Source organism: Pan paniscus, chromosome 8, assembly GCF_029289425.2.
Source record: "Pan paniscus chromosome 8, NHGRI_mPanPan1-v2.0_pri, whole genome shotgun sequence".
In the NCBI taxonomy this organism is placed as follows: Eukaryota; Metazoa; Chordata; class Mammalia; order Primates; family Hominidae; genus Pan; species Pan paniscus.
In genome coordinates, this window is record NC_073257.2 from 134642864 (window position 1) to 134665481 (window position 22618).

At 43.3% G+C, this 22618-nt stretch overlaps 1 protein-coding gene across 3 annotated transcripts in view; it reads left to right on the forward strand.

Moving 5' to 3' along the window:
* The window catches only part of LOC100975321 (putative DMBT1-like protein), a 70019-nt gene that overhangs the window by 34980 nt on the left and 12421 nt on the right, over positions 1 to 22618 (forward strand). For 2 of the 3 annotated variants that reach the window (XM_055093430.1, XM_055093431.1), the window contains 8 exons: positions 479 to 632; positions 3461 to 3678; positions 4833 to 4937; positions 6992 to 7303; positions 7882 to 7905; positions 8885 to 8929; positions 20071 to 20103; positions 22085 to 22123. In XM_055093430.1, coding sequence (XP_054949405.1) covers positions 479 to 632; positions 3461 to 3678; positions 4833 to 4937; positions 6992 to 7303; positions 7882 to 7905; positions 8885 to 8929; positions 20071 to 20103; positions 22085 to 22123 — 930 coding nt within the window. Of the gene's footprint in view, positions 1 to 478; positions 633 to 3460; positions 3679 to 4832; positions 4938 to 6991; positions 7304 to 7881; positions 7906 to 8884; positions 8930 to 9833; positions 9879 to 12061; positions 12092 to 19462; positions 19502 to 20070; positions 20104 to 22084; positions 22124 to 22618 lie in introns of all 3 variants that reach the window. The other variant, XM_055093429.1, reaches the window with a different exon arrangement.

The window sequence follows — 22618 nt, forward strand, 5'->3', positions numbered from 1 at the left end:
ATACAGTATTAAGTTGCAGAGAATTATTTTTGTAATTCATAAAAGCAGAATGGACTTCTGTGCGCACTGGCTACCACAGGGGCAATGGGTGGGATGGAGCCCTCACAAATGGGTGGGTTATCCACATCTGAGCTGAGCTGGTTTGCATGGCAGGAGACTTGGGGAGAGCATCAAAGAAATACAGGCTGCCCTCACTACACACACGCTACATGCATGTGTCCAATCCCATTTCCAATATCGCTCACAATCAATTGTAGGGTCCTGCCTGTCCATCATGCATCTTCCATCCTCCCTCATGCCCTCTCAGTGGCACAGTCACTCACACCAGCCAAGCCACAACTGTGTCTACACCAGCATGACCACTCCCCATTTAGTGACTCCACTGCTGACCTTGATGGAATTCTGGATTCTACATCTGGAAAAATGCAACGTGCATACCTAATGAAACCAACCGTGGGTCTCTCATCTGCTTTTACAGGAGGAAGTAACTCTTGTGGAGGAGTGATTTCAAGTCTCTCAGGTTCCTTCTCCAGCCCTTGGTACCCTACAAACTACCCCACTGACTTGGAGTGCGTCTGGGTGATACAGGTGGCTGAGAAATTCCACATAAAACTGATGATCCCAAGCCTGAAGTAAGCAATGTTTTCTTTCTTTACTTTTAAGGCCAGTTTAGATTTGAATCCATACTTTCCTCAATGAGGTAGGCTTTTGTGGGATAAATCCTTTCACATTTTAGGCGAGAATTGCTCTGATCATCTGAGCTGTGGAGAGTTATTTAATCAGTTAGCTCAACTTCCTGTGCAATAAGAGAACACCCCATGGGCCTCCCTGACACCAGCCTGTTGAGCTGTAGCTGGGGCAACCCACACATGAAGACCTCACCCCTTCACTTTTAACCAGTTCCATTTGAGACACAGGCTTCCTCCTCCATCTGAACCCAGATCTGTTCTTCTTCATCCTCATGGTCTGATCTTCATTCTTCCCTCTGATGCTACACAAATCTGCTTCCTGTTCTCTTCAAGAATTTCTATCACGTCCTTACCAAGAATTTTCTTGTACAGATTAAACAGTTAATTCATTCCCCCATCATGCACCTTTTTCTTCCTACTTCTTTCTTTAACTGTCACTCATTTTTAAGGAATGTATCCTATTTTAATGTACATTTATATGCATGTAGGTGTATATACACACACACACATTTTCATATATGCATACATATACATGAGTAACATTTAAACAAAAATATTACTTTTCCTGATAATGTTTCACCCCGGTTTCGTCTTGCTCTACTGCACCTGGGTCATTCTCTCCTCCTTACTTTGTCCCACAGTATGCCCCAGACCTCTGCCACTGCTTTCCATCTGTCGTCATTGACCACAGCAGTTGAGAATCTGAATGGTTAAATGCTGCTTTTAAAAATGTAAAATGGTACTCGGTGGCGGAGGGGCGAACTCCATTGGCTTTACTTGGTAGCTACATATTTTTTGATAGAAAAGACATAAGCTAATGTCAGGGGGCATTATGCAGTAGGAGCAAAATGCATTTATCATTCATTGATTCAACATACATTTATTCCTTCGTTCAACATACATTTATCTGTTGAAAGCAATGTGAGAAGAGTTGGTACCATGTATTTCAAATCTATGAAATTCACAGTTCTAGTGTTTTAGGGCATAGCTTCATTTTATCACTTCTGGGAAATGGTGATTCCAAACAGTTGCAATGGCCCACATCCCCTGTAATGTCAAAGTTATTGTTCTAACATAAGTTTCGTACTATAATTTTGGAGTACACAAATTAAGGAGCTTTTTAAGGTGTTGCCCAAAACCAGACCATAGTGGCTGATTTCTGAATTTTGATGTTAAAAGCCTAGATTTATTGAAATTTGCTTTTTTGTTACTCAGAAGATAAAGTTGGTTATCATTTACTATTTATTGTTATTCCAGTTCTCAACTGGAAGTGATTATATACCCTTACAAGACATTTGGCTAGGTCTGGAGACATTTTTTACTGTTACAATTAGAAGGCACCACTGTCAGCTAGTGGGTGGAGGCCAGAGATGCAGCTAAGTGTCCTGCAGTGAACAAGACAGCTCCCCCAACTCCTTGTCCAGAAAAGAATTATCCAGCACCAAATATCAATACTGCTGAGATTGAAAAACCCCGATTTACCCTGACTCTTACTTTCATTTTTTGAAATAGTTCAGCACCTACAGGACCTTGCTTCACGCTCAATTTGTAAAAATTATATCCATATTTAAACTATTAGGTAGGGGCAAAAGTAACTGCAGGTTTTGATGTTACTCTTAATGCTGTTTTATTCTTGCTAATTAAAGCATGTCCTGTTTTCTGATGAAATGATTTCTCAGGTTGCAGTGTCACCTGTTACTGCCACACTGTTGTCACCTTACACATAAATGTGATCACTTACTTTAAGAAAACAAAAATAAAAATGGGTTATTTTAAGGTACTTGGCTTTTACTTCACTGGAACAGATGTGTTCTGCAATAAGCAGGTTTTCAAATGCAGTATTTAGTTTGTGTACAACTGTAATTATGTCTATCTTGTATATATTATGCAATGAGAATGTATCATACAGGCATCAAAGGCTGCTTACTATTGTTTAAATCCAAATATGTATATCTCATACTTGTATCATGTTAGATCAATGTTGATGTTCTTTCAACATGTATTTATTAAGCCTCCACTCAATTTATTGAGCAGGCCCTGGACTAGAATCAGACTCATAGTGCCAACCAAGAAAGACGAGATCTCTACCCTCACAGAGTTTATATTCTAGATGATGAGACAAATGGTACTCAGATAAACCAATGACTCAGTGGACAATTTCAACTAGTGATAAATTGAAAAATGCTATGAAGAAAAAAATATACATACATGATAATAGGATAGAAAATAAAGAAGGAGAACACAGCAACAGGTAGGACAGCCAGGGTCAGCTTCTCTGATCATTCAGGTTGGATGAAACATTCATGAAACACTTGGTTTGAACAGGGCAGGTCGGAGCATTGGTGGGAGGAGTCAACAGACCCTTGGAGCTCTTACAACTGTCACCATTTCTGCCTGCTCTGGGTCTCCTGGAGAGTTTAACTCAATGAGGCACTGTTAGATATTTGCCACCACCCCAGAGAGTGGCAAGAGTTGAATTAAAGAGTTGGGGGACACTTGAGGAGACACTCGAGGTAGAGAGGAAGAGGATAGGAGAGACTGAAGGCCAGAATACCAGAAGTTACTGAAATAGACTGGGTAGAAGATGAGAACCCAACAGACCTGGGCAGTCCCAGTAGGAAAGGACAGAAGGGCAGATTCAGTAGGTCAAATGATGAGTAGGGGGTGTAGCAGTGATGACTGCAGTTTTTGGCGGGATGCTATGCAAAAGATGACTCTAAAACATCTTGCAGATTTCCTTGGAGATATTAATTTTGTCTTCATGTCCTCAGATTAGAGGACATCTATGGGTGTCCTTACGACTTTATCGAAGTGTTCGATGGACAACAGGCTGCCTCACTCTCCATGGGCAGGTTTTGTGCTGGGACAGAGCTCACGTTCCTTTCTTCTTCAAACATCATGACCGCAGTGTTCAGAAGCAACGCCATGATCACCAACACAGGGTTTTATGCTCTGTACAACACCGTTCAGCAAGATGAAAGGGAGAACGGTAGGTACCCTAACACATACCTTGGGAGGAAGTTAGATCTGATATATGATCTTTCCTTTTAAGAGAGAAGATGCTTTCTAAATCTGGCCCTCATTAATGACATCTGGAGTGACATCCATGCAGACACTAAAAGCTCCCCACCTCACTCTAACCCTGCTCTGCCACTCCCTGTCACTTTTCTCCACCAAAGCATCCTGGCTGAAGAAACAGATGGCCTGAAATCTCATAGTTTGCATTGACTGTGTGTGTAGATGGATCCAAAAGAGAGCCCCCTTCTTCTCCAAAGAAGTAAAGGAAAATGCAATAGAAAAATCATTCTGGGACAAAACTATCTCAACTAGCCACCTGCTTCAAGCTGAATTTAATACAAAAACCACCTATAACACTTAGAAGCTGTGTGCTACATGCCGAGTGACATCAGAGGACAGGGCTGGGGGCTATAAGGGCCATGAGGTTTGGAACCAGGGCCCTGGGCAGAGCATGGGAGTGGGTCATAGGTGCCCAGATGGACCACCAAGCAGAAGCTCTGAGCTTTTCTTCATCCTGGCCCTCAGCTCCTGTCCCAGCTCCATGGCCCATTCAGGGGCCTTTTGGCTCCCTCCTTGCACTGAGGTGACTGGTGTATGTCCTTGAGATAAATGCGGTTCTGCCCTTTATGAGCTGACACTTACTCAGAGGCGAGACTCACACATACACCCAGGAAGAATTAGAAAACCAAACCAACTGCTCCATGCCAGGGGCCGTCCCTGGAGCCACAGTTTGCCAAAAACAAAAAAGATAGGAAGGAGGGAAGGGGAGGGAAAGGGAGGGAAGGGAAGGAAGGAAGGAAGGGAAAGAAGGAAGGAGAGTGAGGGAGAGGAAGGAAGGAGAGAGAAGGAGAGGAAGGAAGGAGAGAGAGGGAGAGGAAGAGAGAGAGAAAGAAAAGAGAAGGAGGAGAGAGAAGGAAGAAGAAAGAATAAGAAGGAAGAAGAGAAAAGAGATGACATCACATGTCTGGCAACAGAACAGACACAAGCATGGTGATCTAGGACATCTAGTAGTTGTAACCAAAGTAACTCAGGGCCATTTTTAGATGCCAGATTGTGTGCAGGTTCTCCGCCAAACAAGACATGGTACCTTTCTGACTGAAGTAAGCAAGCCTACCTCTCTCTCAGGTTTAGGAGAACTGAAGAGAGGTGAGCTACCCACACCGTCTATGTCTTCCACTGCCTCTCTGCCTTACCTAGGAGCATCTGCTGCTGTGAGTTACCCAACCTCAGGTAATTTGTGTTGTTTTGAATTGATGAGCTATAACTTGCCCCAGCAAAGCCCCCTAGGCAGTAGGGTAGTTATTTAGTGTCCAGATGCCCTGGGCTTATCTTCCCAGCCTCTTCATTTACTGTCTGTGAGGCCTCTAGCAAATCTCTGAGCTGCTTCCTGCCTACATTTTCTCCCCTGGATGAGGATGAGGAAATCCAGGGGGTTTCACTGTGTGAATATCCAGGCCAGCCCTTGCCCAGTAGTGGGCGGGGCATACTACTCGCAGAGTCAGCCACTATCTCTGACCCTCACCTCATCCAATGTCAAAGCCTGGCAGGGGTTTATCTCTGGGTACTGCCTTCTTCTTGACAGAATTGTTAAGAATGGAGAAGCTAAAAACATCAAGTTATAGTTTGCTCCCAGCTCTATTTGGCCAGTGGTCTTTACACTTCCAATTCAATTCAGCCAGCAGCTCTTCCACGACAGGCCCTTAGAAGAGTAAAGTACAATATGCAGAGAGGAGCTAGGAAAGAGAGAAATGACCCTAAGCACTTAGAAGTAGCACCAGGGTAGCTTATACCGAACAACACAGGTCCCCAAAGGATGTTTTCTTGAATTTAAAATATATCTGTTGGCCAGGTGCAGTGACTCACACCTGTAATCTCAGCACTTTTGGAGGCTGAGGTGGGCTGATCACCTGAGGTCAGGAGTTTGAGACCAGCCTGGCCAACATGGTGAAACCCCGTCTCTACTAAAAATACAAAAATTAGCTGGGCTTGGTGGGGCATGTCTGTAATCCCAGCTACTCAGGAGGCTGAGGCAGGAAAATTGCTTGAACCCAGGAGACGGAGGTTGCAGTGAGCTGAGATCATGCCACTGCACTCCAGCCTGAGCAGCAGAGCAAGATTTCATCTCAAAATAAATAATAAATAAATAAATAAATAATATATATGTATTAAAAAAAAAAGATCAGCCACCAAGCCACGGTTTTCCCGAGCTTATATTTTCTAACATGCCAGTTGGGTGATGCCCACAGAGAAAGGCCATGAGAAGGAAATCCCATTCAGAACCAGAAGGTGTCTGTAGATAATCCACAGAGCGGACAGCCGACCCACAATGGACTGAAAGTTCGATGTTTGACGTTTACCTAAGATGTTGTATAATAGTCCCCTTTTGCAGCATCTTTTCCAAAGCCAACAGAGGTGCCCACATGGACAGGTAACTGTTTCTTCTCACTTCTCTGGCCCTCCCTCTATGCAGTTTGAATTCACAAACATCCCAGCACCAGGGAGGAAGCGTCCTGACTTCCACCCTCCTCCATGGCCTCAGGCTGCCGGAGGAAGTGCTGGCAATGTCCAGGTTCACCTGGAAAATCTGTGATTGGAAAGTGACAGGAAAGAAGAGGCTATGAGATGTGAGAATGGCTTTTGGGGGCTGGTTTGGAAGAGGCCCCCAGGAAGGCCAGGTTGCCTGCTCACCCCAAATCTCCACACATCCCCACCTGTGGGCTCACCTCATCTGTGTTGCAAGCACAACCAGCTTCTGCTCCCTTTTATAACATTGTCCTTTGAACATAGGAGGCAGCCTGCAATGATGGCTCTTTCCAATCCCTGGAATGTCTTCACACATAGGTTATGCCTGATCCCAGGAATAACAGAGATGGGAGCTATTGTTACTGTCTCTTGATCAACGTATGCAAGGGCACACAGAAACTCACACCCACACACATATACACACATACACACACACACACACAGTGTATGCATGACAGCTTCTTGTGAAAAATCCAGCACACCCTGTGAATGTCAGAAACCAAGACTTCACCACACACAGGGAAAGAACAGTTATGCCTTAGGGCAGGCCAGGTCCAGCCAATGGCGAGGAACAACCATTTCTTAACCAATCACAAAAAATACACAGAGTAGTACCAAGGCAAACATGAACAAAATGAAATAAAGGAGGGAGTGGATTCATTATCCTCAATTATCAGTGCACAATTCCCAGGAAATTGTGGCTTCTCTGGTGGCCTTTGTGGATGTGACTTCATGAGGTCGTTCTTTGGAATGTCTACAAGGTCTGGGACTGCGGCTGGTGAACGGGTCCAGCAGATGTGAGGGCCGAGTCGAGGTCTACCATGCCAATGCCTGGGGCACCGTGTGTGATGACAGCTGGTCTATAGAGGATGCCCACGTGGTCTGCAGGCAGCTGGGCTGTGGCCTGGCCATGTCTGCCCTCCCAGGAGCCAGCTTCAGCCCTGGATCAGGCAGCATCCTCCTCGATGACATCAACTGCACGGGAAGGGAGTCCTCCCTGGGGCAGTGCCCTCACAGCGGTTGGTACACCCACAACTGTGGGCACCATGAAGATGCTGGCATCATCTGCTTAGGTGAGTGAAGGTCCGCCCTGGGCCAGTCTTGCAGCTGCCTGGACCAAGCCCGAGATCCTCAGATAGAGTCTGAAAATGCCTCTGTGCCTTAAACCTTTCCCCACGTGCAGAACAGTGGATTTCTGCTCAGACTCTGGAAACTATGCCCAGCTGTTCAATACATGGGAGGGTCCCATTCAACTTGAGTACCTGCAAAGTTCAATTAATTGTAAAAGAAAGAAAATCATGGCATTTATTCCACGGAGTTATTGGGAGAATTAATTGAGGCAACCCATGTAGAACATTTAGTCAAGCATCAGACAAACCATAAACACACAAAAATATTACCATTTTGTTGGTGTTTTATTTACTAAGGCAAATTCTATCAGCATCACTGCCTCAAGGTTTGTAGCCAGGTTAAACATCCCACAACCTACACCTGGCTGTATAAACCCAGAGGGGAGAGCCCTGGATGCTTAAGACTGATTGTTTATACCCAGCTTCCTTGAGTCACATTTAAACTGAAACAATGATCTTTAAACCACTCTGCCATTCCAATTTCTATTATTAAACCACCCTCATTTCCTTTATCTCTGCAGATTCTGCAGCTTCTGGACATCCAGGTATCTATGAGTTTGTGTCCATTTTATTTGCTGACTGGTGGCTAGCCATCACCTCTACTTGGTCTCCCAACCCCAGCCTATGCTGGGTCTCCCTTATGAGCTTTAACTTTCCTTGACAATGCTCTGAGCTCCAGACCCTTTCACCCTCCCAGAAGGTGAAGACCCAGGGCTGTTTCCCATTCCCTTGGCTGGATGTCAGCAGGTTGATATGTCATCCCTTCCACAGATGAGAGCATTTCAACAGGACTCTAAGATACTTGAACCAAAGGGTTGGTTCATGCAACAGAGGCCATGACAATCCAGAGAAGGCAGGCGGCCATAGGGGAAGGAGACCTGGGGCAGAAGGGCCTGGGGGCAGGAGAGCCTGGGGCAGGAGAGCCTGGGGGCAGGAAGGCCTGGGGGCAGGAGACCCTGGGGGCAAAAGGGCTGGGGGCAGGAGGGCCTGGGGGCAGGAAGGCCTGGGGGCAGGAGACCCTGGGGGCAGGAGAGCCTGGGGGCAGGAAGGGCTGGGGGCAGGAAGGGCTGGGGGCAGGAGGGCCTGGGGGCAGGAAGGGCTGGGGGCAGGAGACCCTGGGGGCAGGAGGGCCTGGGGGCAGGAAGGCCTGGGGGCAGGAGAGCCTGGGGGCAGGAAGGGCTGGGGACAGGAGCTGCTCCTCTACCTGCAGCCCCACCTGGGTCCCAGCAGCAGCTGCTGAACTCTGTGATTCTGACAAGGCGCCCCTGTCTATGGGGCCAAATGTTCACAATCCCAACATGAATTTTATTTCTTTTATTTTCTTATTCTTAATCAGAATAATACACACCCATGTACAGGGTGCTATCAAATTTTAAGTGGTAGCTATTAGATAAGAGCCTGGATAGGGTTGTTTAAAGGCAGACTCATACATGTGATTTAGATGATATTTGAGAAGAGTATTAAATATCATTGTGTGTGTTTGGAATGTAATTATGCTAACTATTTTTCTTTTTTACGCCATAGCTTCCTCAACTCCTGGGGAGCACCCAAGCGATTTTCATCTAAGAGGTACTTTCCCCATTCTTATATTTTGTAACAGTTTTTCTGAGGCTGAGGGTCTGACCATTTGTGACTAATGGAAATGTAGCAAATGCGATTTCCCTGGCCCTGGTGCTGTGTGCAATAAGAGCTGTTCTCATGAGAGGCAAGCTGGTGACATGGAGGATTCTCGTGGAGTGGGTGTCTTTCCAAGAAGAGAGCTCACTCAGCCACCGCCCTCTGCAGCAACAGCAGCAGCAGGATACTGCTCCTGCAGGTCCTTCTACAGGGGCCTCGGGAACCAGCCCCAGTTCCTGGGGATGCAGATCCTTAGAGTCAGCTTCATCTGCTTTGGGCGCAGGGGTCCGTTTCACTTGGTCAATTTTTTACTTGCTTGTCACAGTGATGTTCTGTCTTCTGCTGCTTGATTTTCCAATCCCAACCACCTTCATCATTTCTCAATCCATACTTTACAATTTTCTAAATTCAAGTAAAGCAAAATTAATTTTGTACCAAGAATTTCATAATGTTCTTGGAGAGACCTGAGTTAGGAATGCAAAATCTGAGCTCCAAGCATTCAACTCTATTTCTTGGAATTTTTAGAAAAACCACCTGGAAAATGACGCTTTTTTTTTTTTTTTTAAATCTGAAGACTTAGTGTTCAGTGTTTCAAACAAGTCATGGTGTGTCAGCATAACAACTCTGAGTTAAAGTGGCATCAAATGTTCATCATCCATCCTTGTAGCTTCAAATCCCCCAGGTGACCATCAATGATGCTACCCTGACAAAGTTCAGACAGATGCTTCCAATTACTGTCAGACAGTGAGGGTCACCCCCATGGGAGGGAAAAGTGGTGCAGAGACATTGTGTAGTGTGGGGTTAATCTTTTAAAGTGCTGATGTGCTTGTGATGATGCCTTGGTTTTCCCTTTCAGCTGTTGAAGTTGCCCCAGCATTGACAGAAATGGGCCCCAGCATTGGTAATCCCTTGATTGCTTCCCTCAAACTTCCTAATTATTGAATCTGTCTAGGGGACTCCCTGTAATGTCAGTGCCCACCCAGATTCATGTCTCTCCAGGACTGAGAAAATACAGAGCTGATACAGAGGGAGAGGTTACAGAGGTGACTGCCACTTGTCTAATCTCTGGATCCTGAAAAATGTTTTTAACTGTGAACCTGGGCCCCAGTAATAATGAAATAATGAAAGGTTGAGTTTGACATATCCCCATGCTATTGCCTATCAGTTTGATGGCTCAGCTTCAAAACAGATATTTATCCTTATCCGTGTAATTGCCATGTTTCTAATCCAAAGATGAGAATGAGGGAACGAAATATTGGAAATCACAAATAGCCTCAAAAAGTCAGTTACGGAATTTGCAAGCACTAGTTTGACTTAGTCCTACGGGACCCAGAAGCAGGAAGCAAGAGTGTCTAGAGTTTTGGAATTTAGAGTGTGTATTATTTTAAGAACTAAAGAAAAGTCCCACTAGTGTCTGCCAGAAGAGCTGATCACATTCCAGTGATAACCTCTGGGTCTCCCCCAGCCTTGCCCATTGTCAAGTTGGCAGATGAGAGGAGCCAATGCAAAGGGCACATTGAAGTCTACCACAATGGCACATGGGGGACTGTGTGCGACAACCTCTGGGGCGTCAACGCTGCCCACATGGTGTGCCAGCAGCTGGGTTGTGGGGAGGGTGTTGGCCACCCCAGGGAATGGCCACTTGGTTGCAGGGGTGGGGGGTGGCGGCGTGGGACACATCCTCCTGGACGATGGGCAGTGTCAAGGCATGGAGACCACACTAGGCCAGCGTGGCTATCTGGGTCTGTCCATCCACAGCTGTGGCCACTATGAGGATGCTGGGCTCATCTGCACAGATACTGACTTCCAGCTTTCTCCTAAGGCCGCCAGAGCCATGACTCTCAGTGGGGGACCTGGAAACCAATGTGAGGAAGTTTGTGTCTCACTGGCATCCTCTAAACAAGTGCCCAAGGTCCACTCTCAACACTGAGCTCCCTGGGGCAACGGATACATAATGACATATAATACAACCCTGGGTCAGCCCCAAGTCCCTCAGCCCCACATCCTGCCCTGATCTTGGTTCCGGAGGCCTCTTGGCTATTCTCAGCTTTCCTTAATTTGTTGATCTACTCAGTGTTTGATTCAAGGCCTAATGAGTTCACCTTAGGGCCCTCTGTCTCTGCAGTCTTCAAGGAATTACCAGATCCTTTCTGTGAACTATTCACTGGGGTAATGGCACTTCCTAGACTTTGTCCCAAAGTTGTCTGTTTTGAGCTTTAAAGCTGACTTTGCAGTGCTGCTCCAGGAAATTCCATGAACAAAACCCAGATCCTCTCATCTACATACTGTGTGAAAGCTTCAACGCTATCTTCTTTTGGCCTCTGTGGTTTGAGATAGTTTCCTTAAAAAAAAAAATCAGCCCAGTTTGTGCATTATCTATGTTTCTTTCTCTTGCCAAAAAAGTAGAATAGAAAAGGAAATGAAATGTAATATTCATTGCTTAGCTTATCTTAATTTTATAGGACAAAGACTACACTAAAAGGATTGAATTCATCCATTTATTTAACAAATATTTATTGAGCACTTCATATGTGCCAGGCACAATTCTAGGTGCTGAGGATGTAGCAATGAACACAACAGACAATCCTGCCCTCATGGAGCTTGCATTCCAGTGGGAGGGTTAGAGTCATTTGTGCATTTAAACTGTAATGGATAATTAACAAAAGTAAATGAATACTGAATCAAGGGTCATAATATGCTTTATTATGTTAAGGAATCACTTTCCTTTAGTGCTCAGACAACTTAGTGTTGTGTTATAATTTGGTGAAAATGGGAAATCAACATTAGAAACCTAAAGTCAGAATTAGGAAGGCTCCTAGTACTTTGCCATTCTAGAAATGATGTCCTCTTCAGTGCTTCAGTGAAACAGCCTCTCTGATCCATCCCAGGGGGTTCTCACAACCAATAGGTGTTTCTCACTTTCTGCCTTTTGCATCCCTGTCACTCTTTCAGTCTTAACAAAGAAACCTTTGTCATTTTTAATTTTACATCTCAAAAGTTGTTCTGTATCTAATTTTAATGTATCTGAGATATAAATTTTTAAAATTAAACAAACCTAAATTCCTGTTTGTTTTGCAATTTCAGCATCAGCTACAGAAATAACCACTTCACCTGGTAATTTTAGTTTCTTTCTTGTTTTCTATAAATCAGATATGTGTAGATTGCTTTGCATATGGTTAGGGTTGGAGTTTATATCTCATAAAAATTAAATATCAGCTCATATCAATGTATAAGGTGCTTATATATTCATTAAATGAAGGAGTACATTGACAGAGATTGTGTGCCTTCCATACATAGCACACAATATGTCTAGTTTGTTTCCTTCCTCTTTGGTGCAACAGCTGGTCTTTGAAATCAAGTTTTAGTGACTGGCTTCACTTACATCCTCATCAGTGTCCATACGTTTGGGTGTCCAGTGAGTCTGGGTTTTTTTTAACCCCCAAACCACAGGACTTCAGATATCTCAGGCAAAACTACTTTAATCTGCATTTTCAGAAAATAATGGAGTACCACATCTCTCAAGTGTGTTCCACATTACAGTATATTAATCTATTGATATGCAAATTTTAAAGAAGGATTCACACAGCTAAGTAAGTTAGGGAAATGCCATATCCCTCTCTTGAAGATTCACAGCCTATTAACACATTAAAGTCTCTGACAAGCCCTGTAGTAAGGGATCTTTAAAAAAAAAAACTTGGTTTAATGCAATGATTCTCAAACTTCTTTGACCACTGAAGCCTTTTGAGTGGCAATGGAGCCTCCTCGCAGGATTTGGAGCCAGAGAACCTGGGATTACGTTCTGGCTCCAGCCTTAACCAATTAGGTCACAGCAGTCAAATCTCCTCACCTTTCAGAGCCTCAGTTTCTTCATGTATGGAACAAGAGGATGAAAACAGCCACCTCGGAAGCTTGTCCTGGGGACTGAGTGGTCAGGTCACACTTGTGTAAGAACACGGTGATGGGAGCTTCATAGTCACCTCCTTAGGGATGTGTGTGCTGCCGCCTGCTGAGTTCTGGCTTGGCTCCCTAATGTAATTAACCCATGTGTCCTTTTATAAAATTCCTTCCTCTGGACACTTTGGGGATCATCCTAAGGCTTAAGTTAACCACTGTTTGGCTAAATAAGTGAGTGAAATACCACATCAATTCAAGTCAGCTCAACTCAAGTTTTCTCTGAACTGTCCATATTTCCAAAAATCTCAAAGCCTTCTGCCAGGATTGGTACACACTAACCTCTAAGGAAAATCAAACAAGGAAACATGCTGCTCTTTTGGTGATTGGATCTGTGAAAATTGTTCACCAGTTCTTTTAGGCAAGAACAAGTCATATGGCACCATCACAGTGTAACATTTTTCTAAAAGTTGGAAGAAAGCTTAGAGATTGCTCAGACTGGAAGTCACAAGTGGGCAGTTTTGGCCTGCCATGTGTTTGGATGCAGACAACTCAGTTTTACCTATGCATGTTTACATTATTTTTAATCCCACCTCTTAATAATGGAATATATCCTACAAAAATCCAGATTTCCAGCTTTGATTGAAAAATCTGAGAATGGTCAACGTGAATTTCAGCAGGGCACCAATTGGTTGGGGCTGAGCAGGAAATGACTGCCTCCTTTATATGGCACATGCTCTTTCTCCCATTTCTTCCTGGCCGCCATGCATGTCTAAGCCTATAGACATCTCCATTTGCACGCTTGGTGCTTCTCAAACCTTAATGTGTACATAGCTGTCATGGAGATCTTGTCAAAATACAGATTCTGGTTCTAGTGGATCCTGAGAGCCCATATTTCTAACAAGGTGATACAGATGCTACTCCTCCACGGACTAGCCCTTCAGATGTAGTAGCTGAAGCTCAGAGATGCAAAGGAGCTTGTCCAAGGTCACATACTCTGTTCCACAAAGACTAGGGACTAGAACCCAAGTCTCTTGAGTCCTAGCCCCATGACCCACCTGCCCCATTATTAATCCCCTTAGCTTAATGAACAGAGAATAGGAGAATGAAACAGGAACATGGCTGGGGCATAATTTGTAAACAGTGTAATTTAAAAAAAATCTTTACCAATAAACTTGATTGACAAGGATGGCATTTAACTATAATTTTCTCTTAACTTTTGCTTGTCTTGACAGTTCCTGCTTCAATTTCAGCCACAGATTTGGCCCTTACACCTGGTAACAAGTTTTTTCCTAGTATGTCCTTTATTACCTATATTAGGGATATTGCTATGTTGAAATTTACCTAGCTAGTACAATTATACCACTATTTGTCCAGGAGTCACTTGGCTAAATTAATCCTCTGGAAAATAGACTAGAACCCAGAAACAGACAAAGAGTGCCTCATGCACCCAAACTGAGATCCTAGAATTCAAGCTCAAGTGTTTGAATACCCACAGAGGTATACCACAGAGCCTGTTACTGAGAGCTTGTTCTTACTTTCTACACACTCATAACAGCTGGCTATCTGGTCTCCCTGCTGACTATATATTAGTAGAGACAACAGGCTGGGGAGGGAGTGCAGGCTGCTAGGAGGTATAGACCTAATAGAGAAGCTACATTGGCAATGGCAGGAAATGCTAGCAGATGCTCTGATAGCCATAGAAGGGTTCAAAAAAAAAAAAATTCAGTGTCACTTTCTAAATGGAGCAAAAATGCCCACTTACCTCAGCATCCTTTGAGAGAGCTCTGTATTGAATCCTGGAACAACAATGATACTCTTCCTAATGAGTCCAAGTTCATGCAAGTTCAAGTATGATCAGTATCTTTTTTTTTCTTTTTCTAATTTTTATTTTATTATTATTATACTTTAAGTTTTAGGGTACATGTGCACAATGTGCTGGTTAGTTACATATGTATACATGTGCCATGCTGGTGTGCTGCACCCGTTAACTTGTCATTTAGCATTAGGTATATCTCCTAATGCTATCCCTCCCCACTCCCCCCACCCCACAACAGTCCCCAGAGTGTGATGTTCCCCTTCCTGTGTCCATGTGTTCTCATTGTTCAATTCCCACCTATGAGTGAGAACATGCGGTGTTTGGTTTTTTGTCCTTGCGATAGTTTACTGAGAATGATGATTTCCAATTTCATCCATGTCCCTACAAAGGACATGAACTCATCATTTTTTATGGCTGCATAGTATTCCATGGGGTATATGTGCCACATTTTCTTTTTTATTTATTTATTTATTTATTTATTTATTTATTTTATTATACTTTAAGTTTTAGGGTACATATGCACATTGTGCAGGTTAGTTACATATGTATACATGTGCAATGCTGGTGCGCTGCACCCACTAACTCGTCATCTAGCATTAGATATATCTCCCAATGCTATCCCTCCCCCCTCCCCCCACCCCACCACAGTCCCCAGAGTGTGATATTCCCCTTCCTGTGACCATGTGATCTCATTGTTCAATTCCCACCTATGAGTGAGAATATGTGGTGTTTGGTTTTTTGTTCTTGCGATAGTTTACTGAGAATGATGATTTCCAATTTCATCCATGTCCCTACAAAGGACATGAACTCATCATTTTTTATGGCTGCATAGTATTCCATGGTGTATATGTGCCACATTTTCTTAATCCAGTCTATCATTGTTGGACATTTGGGTTGGTTCCAAGTCTTTGCTATTGTGAATAATGCCGCAATAAACATAAGTGTGCATGTGTCTTTAGAGCAGCATGATCTATGGTCATTTGGGTATATACCCAGTAATGGGATGGCTGGGTCAAATGGTATTTCTAGTTCTAGATCCCTGAGGAATCGCCACACTGACTTCCACAATGGTTGAACTAGTTTACAGTCCCACCAACAGTGTAAAAGTGTTCCTATTTCTCCACATCCTCTCCAGCACCTGTTGTTTCCTGACTTTTTAATGATTGCCATTCTAACTGGTGTGAGGTGGTATCTCATTGTGGTTTTGATTTGCATTTCTCTGATGGCCAGTGATGATGAGCATTTTTTCCTGTGTTTTTTGGCTGCATAAATGTCTTCTTTTGAGAAGTGTCTGTTCATGTCCTTCACCCACTTTTTGATGGGGTTCTTTGTTTTTTTCTTGTAAATTTGTTTGAGTTCATTGTAGATTCTGGATATTAGCCCTTTGTCAGATGAGTAGGTTGCAAAATTTTTCTCCCATTTTGTAGGTTGCCTGTTCACTCTGATGGTAGTTTCTTTTGCTGTGCAGAAGATCTTTAGTTTAATTAGATCCCATTTGTCAATTTTGTCTTTTGTTGCCATTGCTTTTGGTGTTTTGGACATGAAGTCCTTGCCCATGCCTATGTCCTGAATGGTAATGCCTAGGTTTTCTTCTAGGGTTTTTATGGTTTTAGGTCTAACGTTTAAATCTTTAATCCATCTCGAATTGATTTTTGTATAAGGTGTAAGGAAGGGATCCAGTTTCAGCTTTCTACATATGGCTAGCCAGTTTTCCCAGCACCATTTATTAAATAGGGAATTCTTTCCCCATTGCTTGTTTTTCTCAGGTTTGTCAAAGATCAGACAGTTGTAGATATGTGGCATTATTTCTGAGGGCTCTGTTCTGTTCCATTGATCTGTATTTCTGTTTTGGTACCAGTACCATGCTGTTTTGGTTACTGTAGCCTTGTAGTATAGTTTGAAGTCAGGTAGTGTGATGCCTCCAGCTTTGTTCTTTTGGCTTAGGATTGACTTGGCAATGAGGGATCTTTTCTGGTTCCATATGAACTTTAAAGTAGTTTTTTCCAATTCTGTGAAGAAAGTCATTGGTAGCTTGATGGGGATGGCATTGAATCTGTAAATTACCTTGGGCAGTATGGCCATTTTCACGATATTGATTCTTCCTACCCATGAGCATGGAATGTTCTTCCATTTGTTTGTATCCTCTTTTATTTCCTTGAGCAGTGGTTTGTAGTTCTCCTTGAAGAGGTCCTTCAAGTCCCTTGTAAGGTGGATTCCTAGGTATTTTATTCTCTTTGAAGTAATTGTGAATGGGAGTTCACTCATGATTTGGCTCTCTGTTTGTCTGTTATTGGTGTATAAGAATGCTTGTGATTTTTGTACATTGATTTGGTATCCTGAGACTTTGCTGAAGTTGTTTATCAGCTTCAGGAGATTTTGGGCTGAGACAATGGGGTTTTCTAGATATATAATCATGTCATCTGCAAACAGGGACAATTTGACTTCCTCTTTTCCTAATTGAATGCCCTTTATTTCCTTCTCCTGCCTGATTGCCCTGGCCAGAACTTCCAACACTATGTTGAATAGGAGTGGTGAGAGAGAGCATCCCTGTCTTGTGCCAGTTTTCAAAGGGAATGCTTCTAGTTTTTGCCCATTCAGTATGATATTGGCTGTGGGTTTGTCATAAATAGCTCTTATTATTTTGAGATACATCCCATCAATACATAATTTATTGAGAGTTTTTAGCATGAAGGGTTGTTGAATTTTATCAAAGGCCTTTTCTGCATCTATGGAGATAATCATGTGGTTTTTGTCATTGGTTCTATTTATATGCTGGATTACATTTATTGATTTGCTTATATTGAACCAGCCTTGAATCCCAGGGATGAAGCCCACTTGATCATGGTGGATAAGCTTTTTGATGTGCTGCTGGATTTGGTTTGCCAGTATTTTATTGAGGATTTTTGCATCAATGTTCATCAAGGATATTGGTCTAAAATTCTCTTTTTTGGTTGTGTCTCTGCCCGGCTTTGGTATCAGGATGATGCTGGCCTAATAAAATGAGTTAGGGAGGATTCCCTCTTTTTCTATTGATTGGAATAGTTTCAGAAGGAATGGTACCAGTTCCTCCTTGTACCTCTGGTAGAATTCGGCTGTGAATCTATCTGGTCCTGGACTCTTTTTGTTGGTAAGCTATTGATTATTGCCACAATTTCAGAGCCTGTTATTGGTCTATTCAGAGATTCAACTTCTTCCTGGTTTAGTCTTGGGAGGATGTATGTGTCGAGGAATTTATCCATTTCTTCTAGATTTTTTAGTTTATTTGCATAGAGGTGTTTGTAGTATTCTCTGATGGTAGTTTGTATTTCTGTGGGATCGGTGGTGATATCCCCTTTATCATTTTTTATTGCGTCTATTTGATTCTTCTCTCTTTTCTTCTTTATTAGTCTTGCTAGCAGTCTATCAATTTTGTTGATCCTTTCAAAAAACCAGCTCCTGAATTCATTAATTTTTTGAAGGGTTTTTTGTGTCTCTAATCCCAGGATCAAATTCACACATAACAATATTAACTTTAAATGTAAATGGACTAAATGCTCCAATCAAAAGACACAGACTGGCAAATTGGATAAAGAGTCAAGACCCATCAGTGTGTTGTATTCAGGAAACACATCTCACGTGCAGAGACACACATAAGCTCAAAATAAAAGGATGGAGGAAGATCTACCAAGCAAATGGAAAACAAAAAAAGGCAGGGATTGCAATCCTAGTCTCGGATAAAACAGACTTTAAACCAACAAAGATCAAAAGAGACAAAGAAGGCCATTGCATAATGGTAAAGGGATCAATTCAACAAGAAGAGCTAACTATCCTAAATATATATGCACCCAATACAGGAGCATCCAGATTCATAAAGCAAGTCCTTAGTGACCTACAAAGAGACTTAGACTCCCACACAATAATAATGGGAGACTTTAACACCCCACTGTCAACATTAGACAGATCAATGAGACAGAAAGTTAACAAGGATACCCAGGAATTGAACTCAGCTCTGCACCAAGTGAACCTAATAGACATCTGCAGAACTCTCCACCCCAAATCAACAGAATATACATTTTTTTCAGCACCACACCACACCTATTCCAAAATTGACAACATAGTTGGAAGTAAAGCTCTCCTCAGCAAATGTAAAAGAACAGAAATTATAACAAACTGTCTCTCAGACCACAGTGCAATCAAACTAGAACTCAGGATTAAGAAACTCACTCAAAACCGCTTGACTACATGGAAACTGAACAACCTGCTCCTGAATGACTACTGGGTACATAATGAAATGAAGGCAGAAATAAAGATGTTCTTTGAAACCAACGAGAACAAAGACACAACATACCAGAATCTCTGGGACACATTCAAAGCAGTGTGTAGAGGGAAATTTACAGCACTTAATGCCCACAAGAGAAAGCAGGAAAGATCCAAAATTGACACCCTAACATGACAATTAAAAGAACTAGAAAAGCAAGAGCAAACACATTCAAAAGCTAGCAGAAGGCAAGAAATAACTAAAATCAGAGCAGAACTAAAGTATCTTTTATTTAAAAGAACAGGAAAGCATGTTTCAGTTCAGGAAGGATTTAATTTATAATGTGCATATGTTTTTAATTCAGGAAGATGGGAATTTGAGAGGGTGGAAAACAACTAGTCATCATAGGTGAATTTTTCCGACAACAAAGCCTCCTAGTAAATGAGACCAAAGTAAAGGCAGAACTGTGTATAATCAGAAAATGAATAAAAATTTTCTGATCAATTGACTAACATTTCTGCTCATGTTTCATATTCAGGCATAATTTCCACTTCAGAAGAAGTAACTCCTTCACCTGGTAATGCCCTCTGCCCACTGCACTACAAATGTATGCAAATGGGACACCAGGATCACCTCTGTCCACCACTGGGGCCAAGACTAGGCAGGCTTGGGGGCAGTGTGGTATCAAGTTATCATCGTCTTTGAGCAGGGTGCCTCATCCAGGCCAGACCCTCTGCCTGGCATGAGGTGGTGGTTGGAGGATGGTAAGATAGAGAGAGGACTTTCCTGGCTAGGTCCGATCACCTGCCATGGGCTCTGGTACCATCGTGCCTCTCTCCTTCATAGCACTTGCTACAATTGCAATTTTACATTTATTTGTATAATCACTTGACCTCATCTGAATTTCCCATGACACAGTCCTGTCTTTGAGGACAGAAAGAACCTATGTAGTTTTGTTGGCTGTTTTACTCCAGCCCTGGCACAGTCCCTGGCACAGAGGAGTGGGCAGTCAATATTTGTTAATTAAATAAATGAAAACCATGATTTCCGTGTTCTAGGGACACAGAGAAGAAAACAAATTAACTATGAAACAAAATTTGTTTGCCATTTGGTAGGTTTTGACCAATTACCTTTTCTCATTTCCAGTGTCTTTGAATACTGCTCTAACCACCTCAAAAGGTAATTTAAGTGTTATTTTGGGTTCCATCTGGCTTGCTATAATTTTTTTTGTTTGGTTTTCCAGTGAATTGATTAAACAACTTTTTATGTCCTGGTTAAATTCTTTCATTTTTAGTCATCTTTTGAGTTTTTAAATATGTTTATATTAACCTTACTCTTAAAGGCCATCTCTGATCCCCTGATGATGATCAGTGAATTCTGGGCAACTCAGCTCAATGCATAAGCCAAGGGAAAAATTTGTTCAACCTATTAGGCCAAGTTGAATCCATGAAGACATTCACTGACTGGTAGTCTAAGGCAGGGATCCTCAACCCCCAGGTCACAGACCAGTAGGGCTCTATAGCCTGTTAGGAACTGGGCCACACAGCAAGAGGTGAATGATGAGCAAGTGAGCATTACCACCTGAGCTCTGCCTCCTGCCAGATCAGTGGCAGCATTAGATTCTCACGGGAGCACAACCCTGTTGTGAACTGCACGTGTGAGGGATCTAGGTTGAGTGTACCTTATGAGAATCTGACTAATGCCTGATGATCTGAGGTAGAACAGTTTGATCTTGAAACCATCCACCATCCTCCCCGCCATCCGTGGAAAATTTGTCTTCCACAAAACAATCCCTGGTGTCAAAAAGGTTGGGGACCACTGGTCTAAGGTAATCACCTACTTGAGTCTGTGGAGAGAACTTCTCCTGGAGACCAGCCACCAAGTGGTGTTTCCAGAATGGAAAGAAGTCAAGCCATGGTTTTCCCTGATCCTCCTTGACATTTGCCAGCATTCAGTGAGGATGGCCAAGGCAGTAAGAGATGCAGAGTTGACCAAGACAGCAAGTAACTTGCCTCTTATACAACAGATTTGGAGTGATGCTGGTTGGAATTATCTGAGGAGTTTCTAATGTGACTCTGGGTTCGAGAACTTCACAAGTAGAGTGTAGAGGGATTTGTGGGTTTTTTTTTTTTTTTTTGGTAAGGGAAGGGGGATAATAAGAGGGTGGTCTTCCCTGCTCTAGGTGTTGAAGCAAATGAGGTATAAAACATCAGATTCAGCAGCAAAATGAAGCCTTTATTACTGATAAAGCTGGATTGGCGGGAAACAGTACAAAAGACGAATGGACCTGCCACCCCTCCCCACTCTCAGCTAGATCTTAGGACAGCCCACTAGGGAAAGTTCCAGTCTGCAGAGCTGACCCTTTCCTGGGTCACTGCCACCAATCATTTGAAAGGAGGAGAAAGGCCGGGAAAGCAAGTACCCGCTCACAGAATCTTTGTTAGATTAACTCCATGCCACTGAGAAACCTGGCCCATGGCTATGGCCCCCCCAGACAGTCACCTCTACCTCCATGGGAAGAAGTAACATGTTGGCAAGAGGAATGGAGACCCACAGGAAGGAATGGAGGGCTGGCTTGGAGGCAGTGGGGGGTCTGGAGATGCCTTGCCATGGCTCCTGGCTGCAGAGCAGGAGGACAAGCCTGGCAGTCACTGATCCAGGACACCACCTTCCTGTCTCCTGCATCTTGTAGAGGCATGTGTGCCTGACGAGACGGTCTTATTGCTCCCTTGTCCTTTGTGTTCACCTGCAGCTTCCATCTCCACTCCCGTGACCTCTACACCAGGTAGAACACTCTGTCTGCTATCCCATCAGTGCCTCTTCTTGGAGATCTGTTTATCAAAATGAAACTCAAAAATTTTGTCCCCAATATAGCCTCAGTAAAAAGAGAAACCCAGGAGTCCCCTCCACTGGTGTATGTCTCTTCTTCCTTTTATCTCTAGAGATCTCTTCAACCTCAGCAGAAGTGACCTTTCCACCTGGTAAAGTCTCCTTTGTGGTACTGTTTAAGTTAATGAGACTGGCTTCGTATGTGTCATGTTCTATTCAGAAAATAAGCCTCAGTTATGATCATTTTTACTGCAGAGTAAAACTCAGTGAAAAGACACAGCTGGCCTTCTTCCACTCATGTTTGTGTCCTGCTCTCTTTGTTAATACACAGATGCATCTTCAACCTCAGCAGAAGCGGACACGCCCTCTGGTAATGTTTTCTGCCTGTCATATTTCTAAAGTTCAATATGATCAACTTTTTCCCTTTCTCTGTGGCAAATCAACATATATAGGTACTGGCTATTCTGTCTATGGTATGAGCCTCAGTGTAAACAGAAACCCCAGCATCCTTTTCACAGAAACTGAGGTTCATGTTTTCTTCATCCATAGACACAAAAGTGGCCCCCGCACCAGGGCACACCTTCTGCTTGCTGTACTGGTTTTGATCAGATGTGCCCATGGGAGGCCAGGGCTAGGGGTTCACACTTCTCCTGCTTGGCCTGTGTGTGTCATGCACTGGTCTTGATCAGATGTGCCCATGGGAGGCCAGGGCCGGGGGTCCCCATCTCTCCTGCTTGGCCTGTGTGTCATGCACTGGTCTTGATCAGATGTGCTCATGGAGGCCAGGGCTGGGGGTCTGCACCTCTCCTGCTTGGCCATATGTGTCATGTTTCAGGTGATGCTTTGACCCAGCAAGCACACCTGA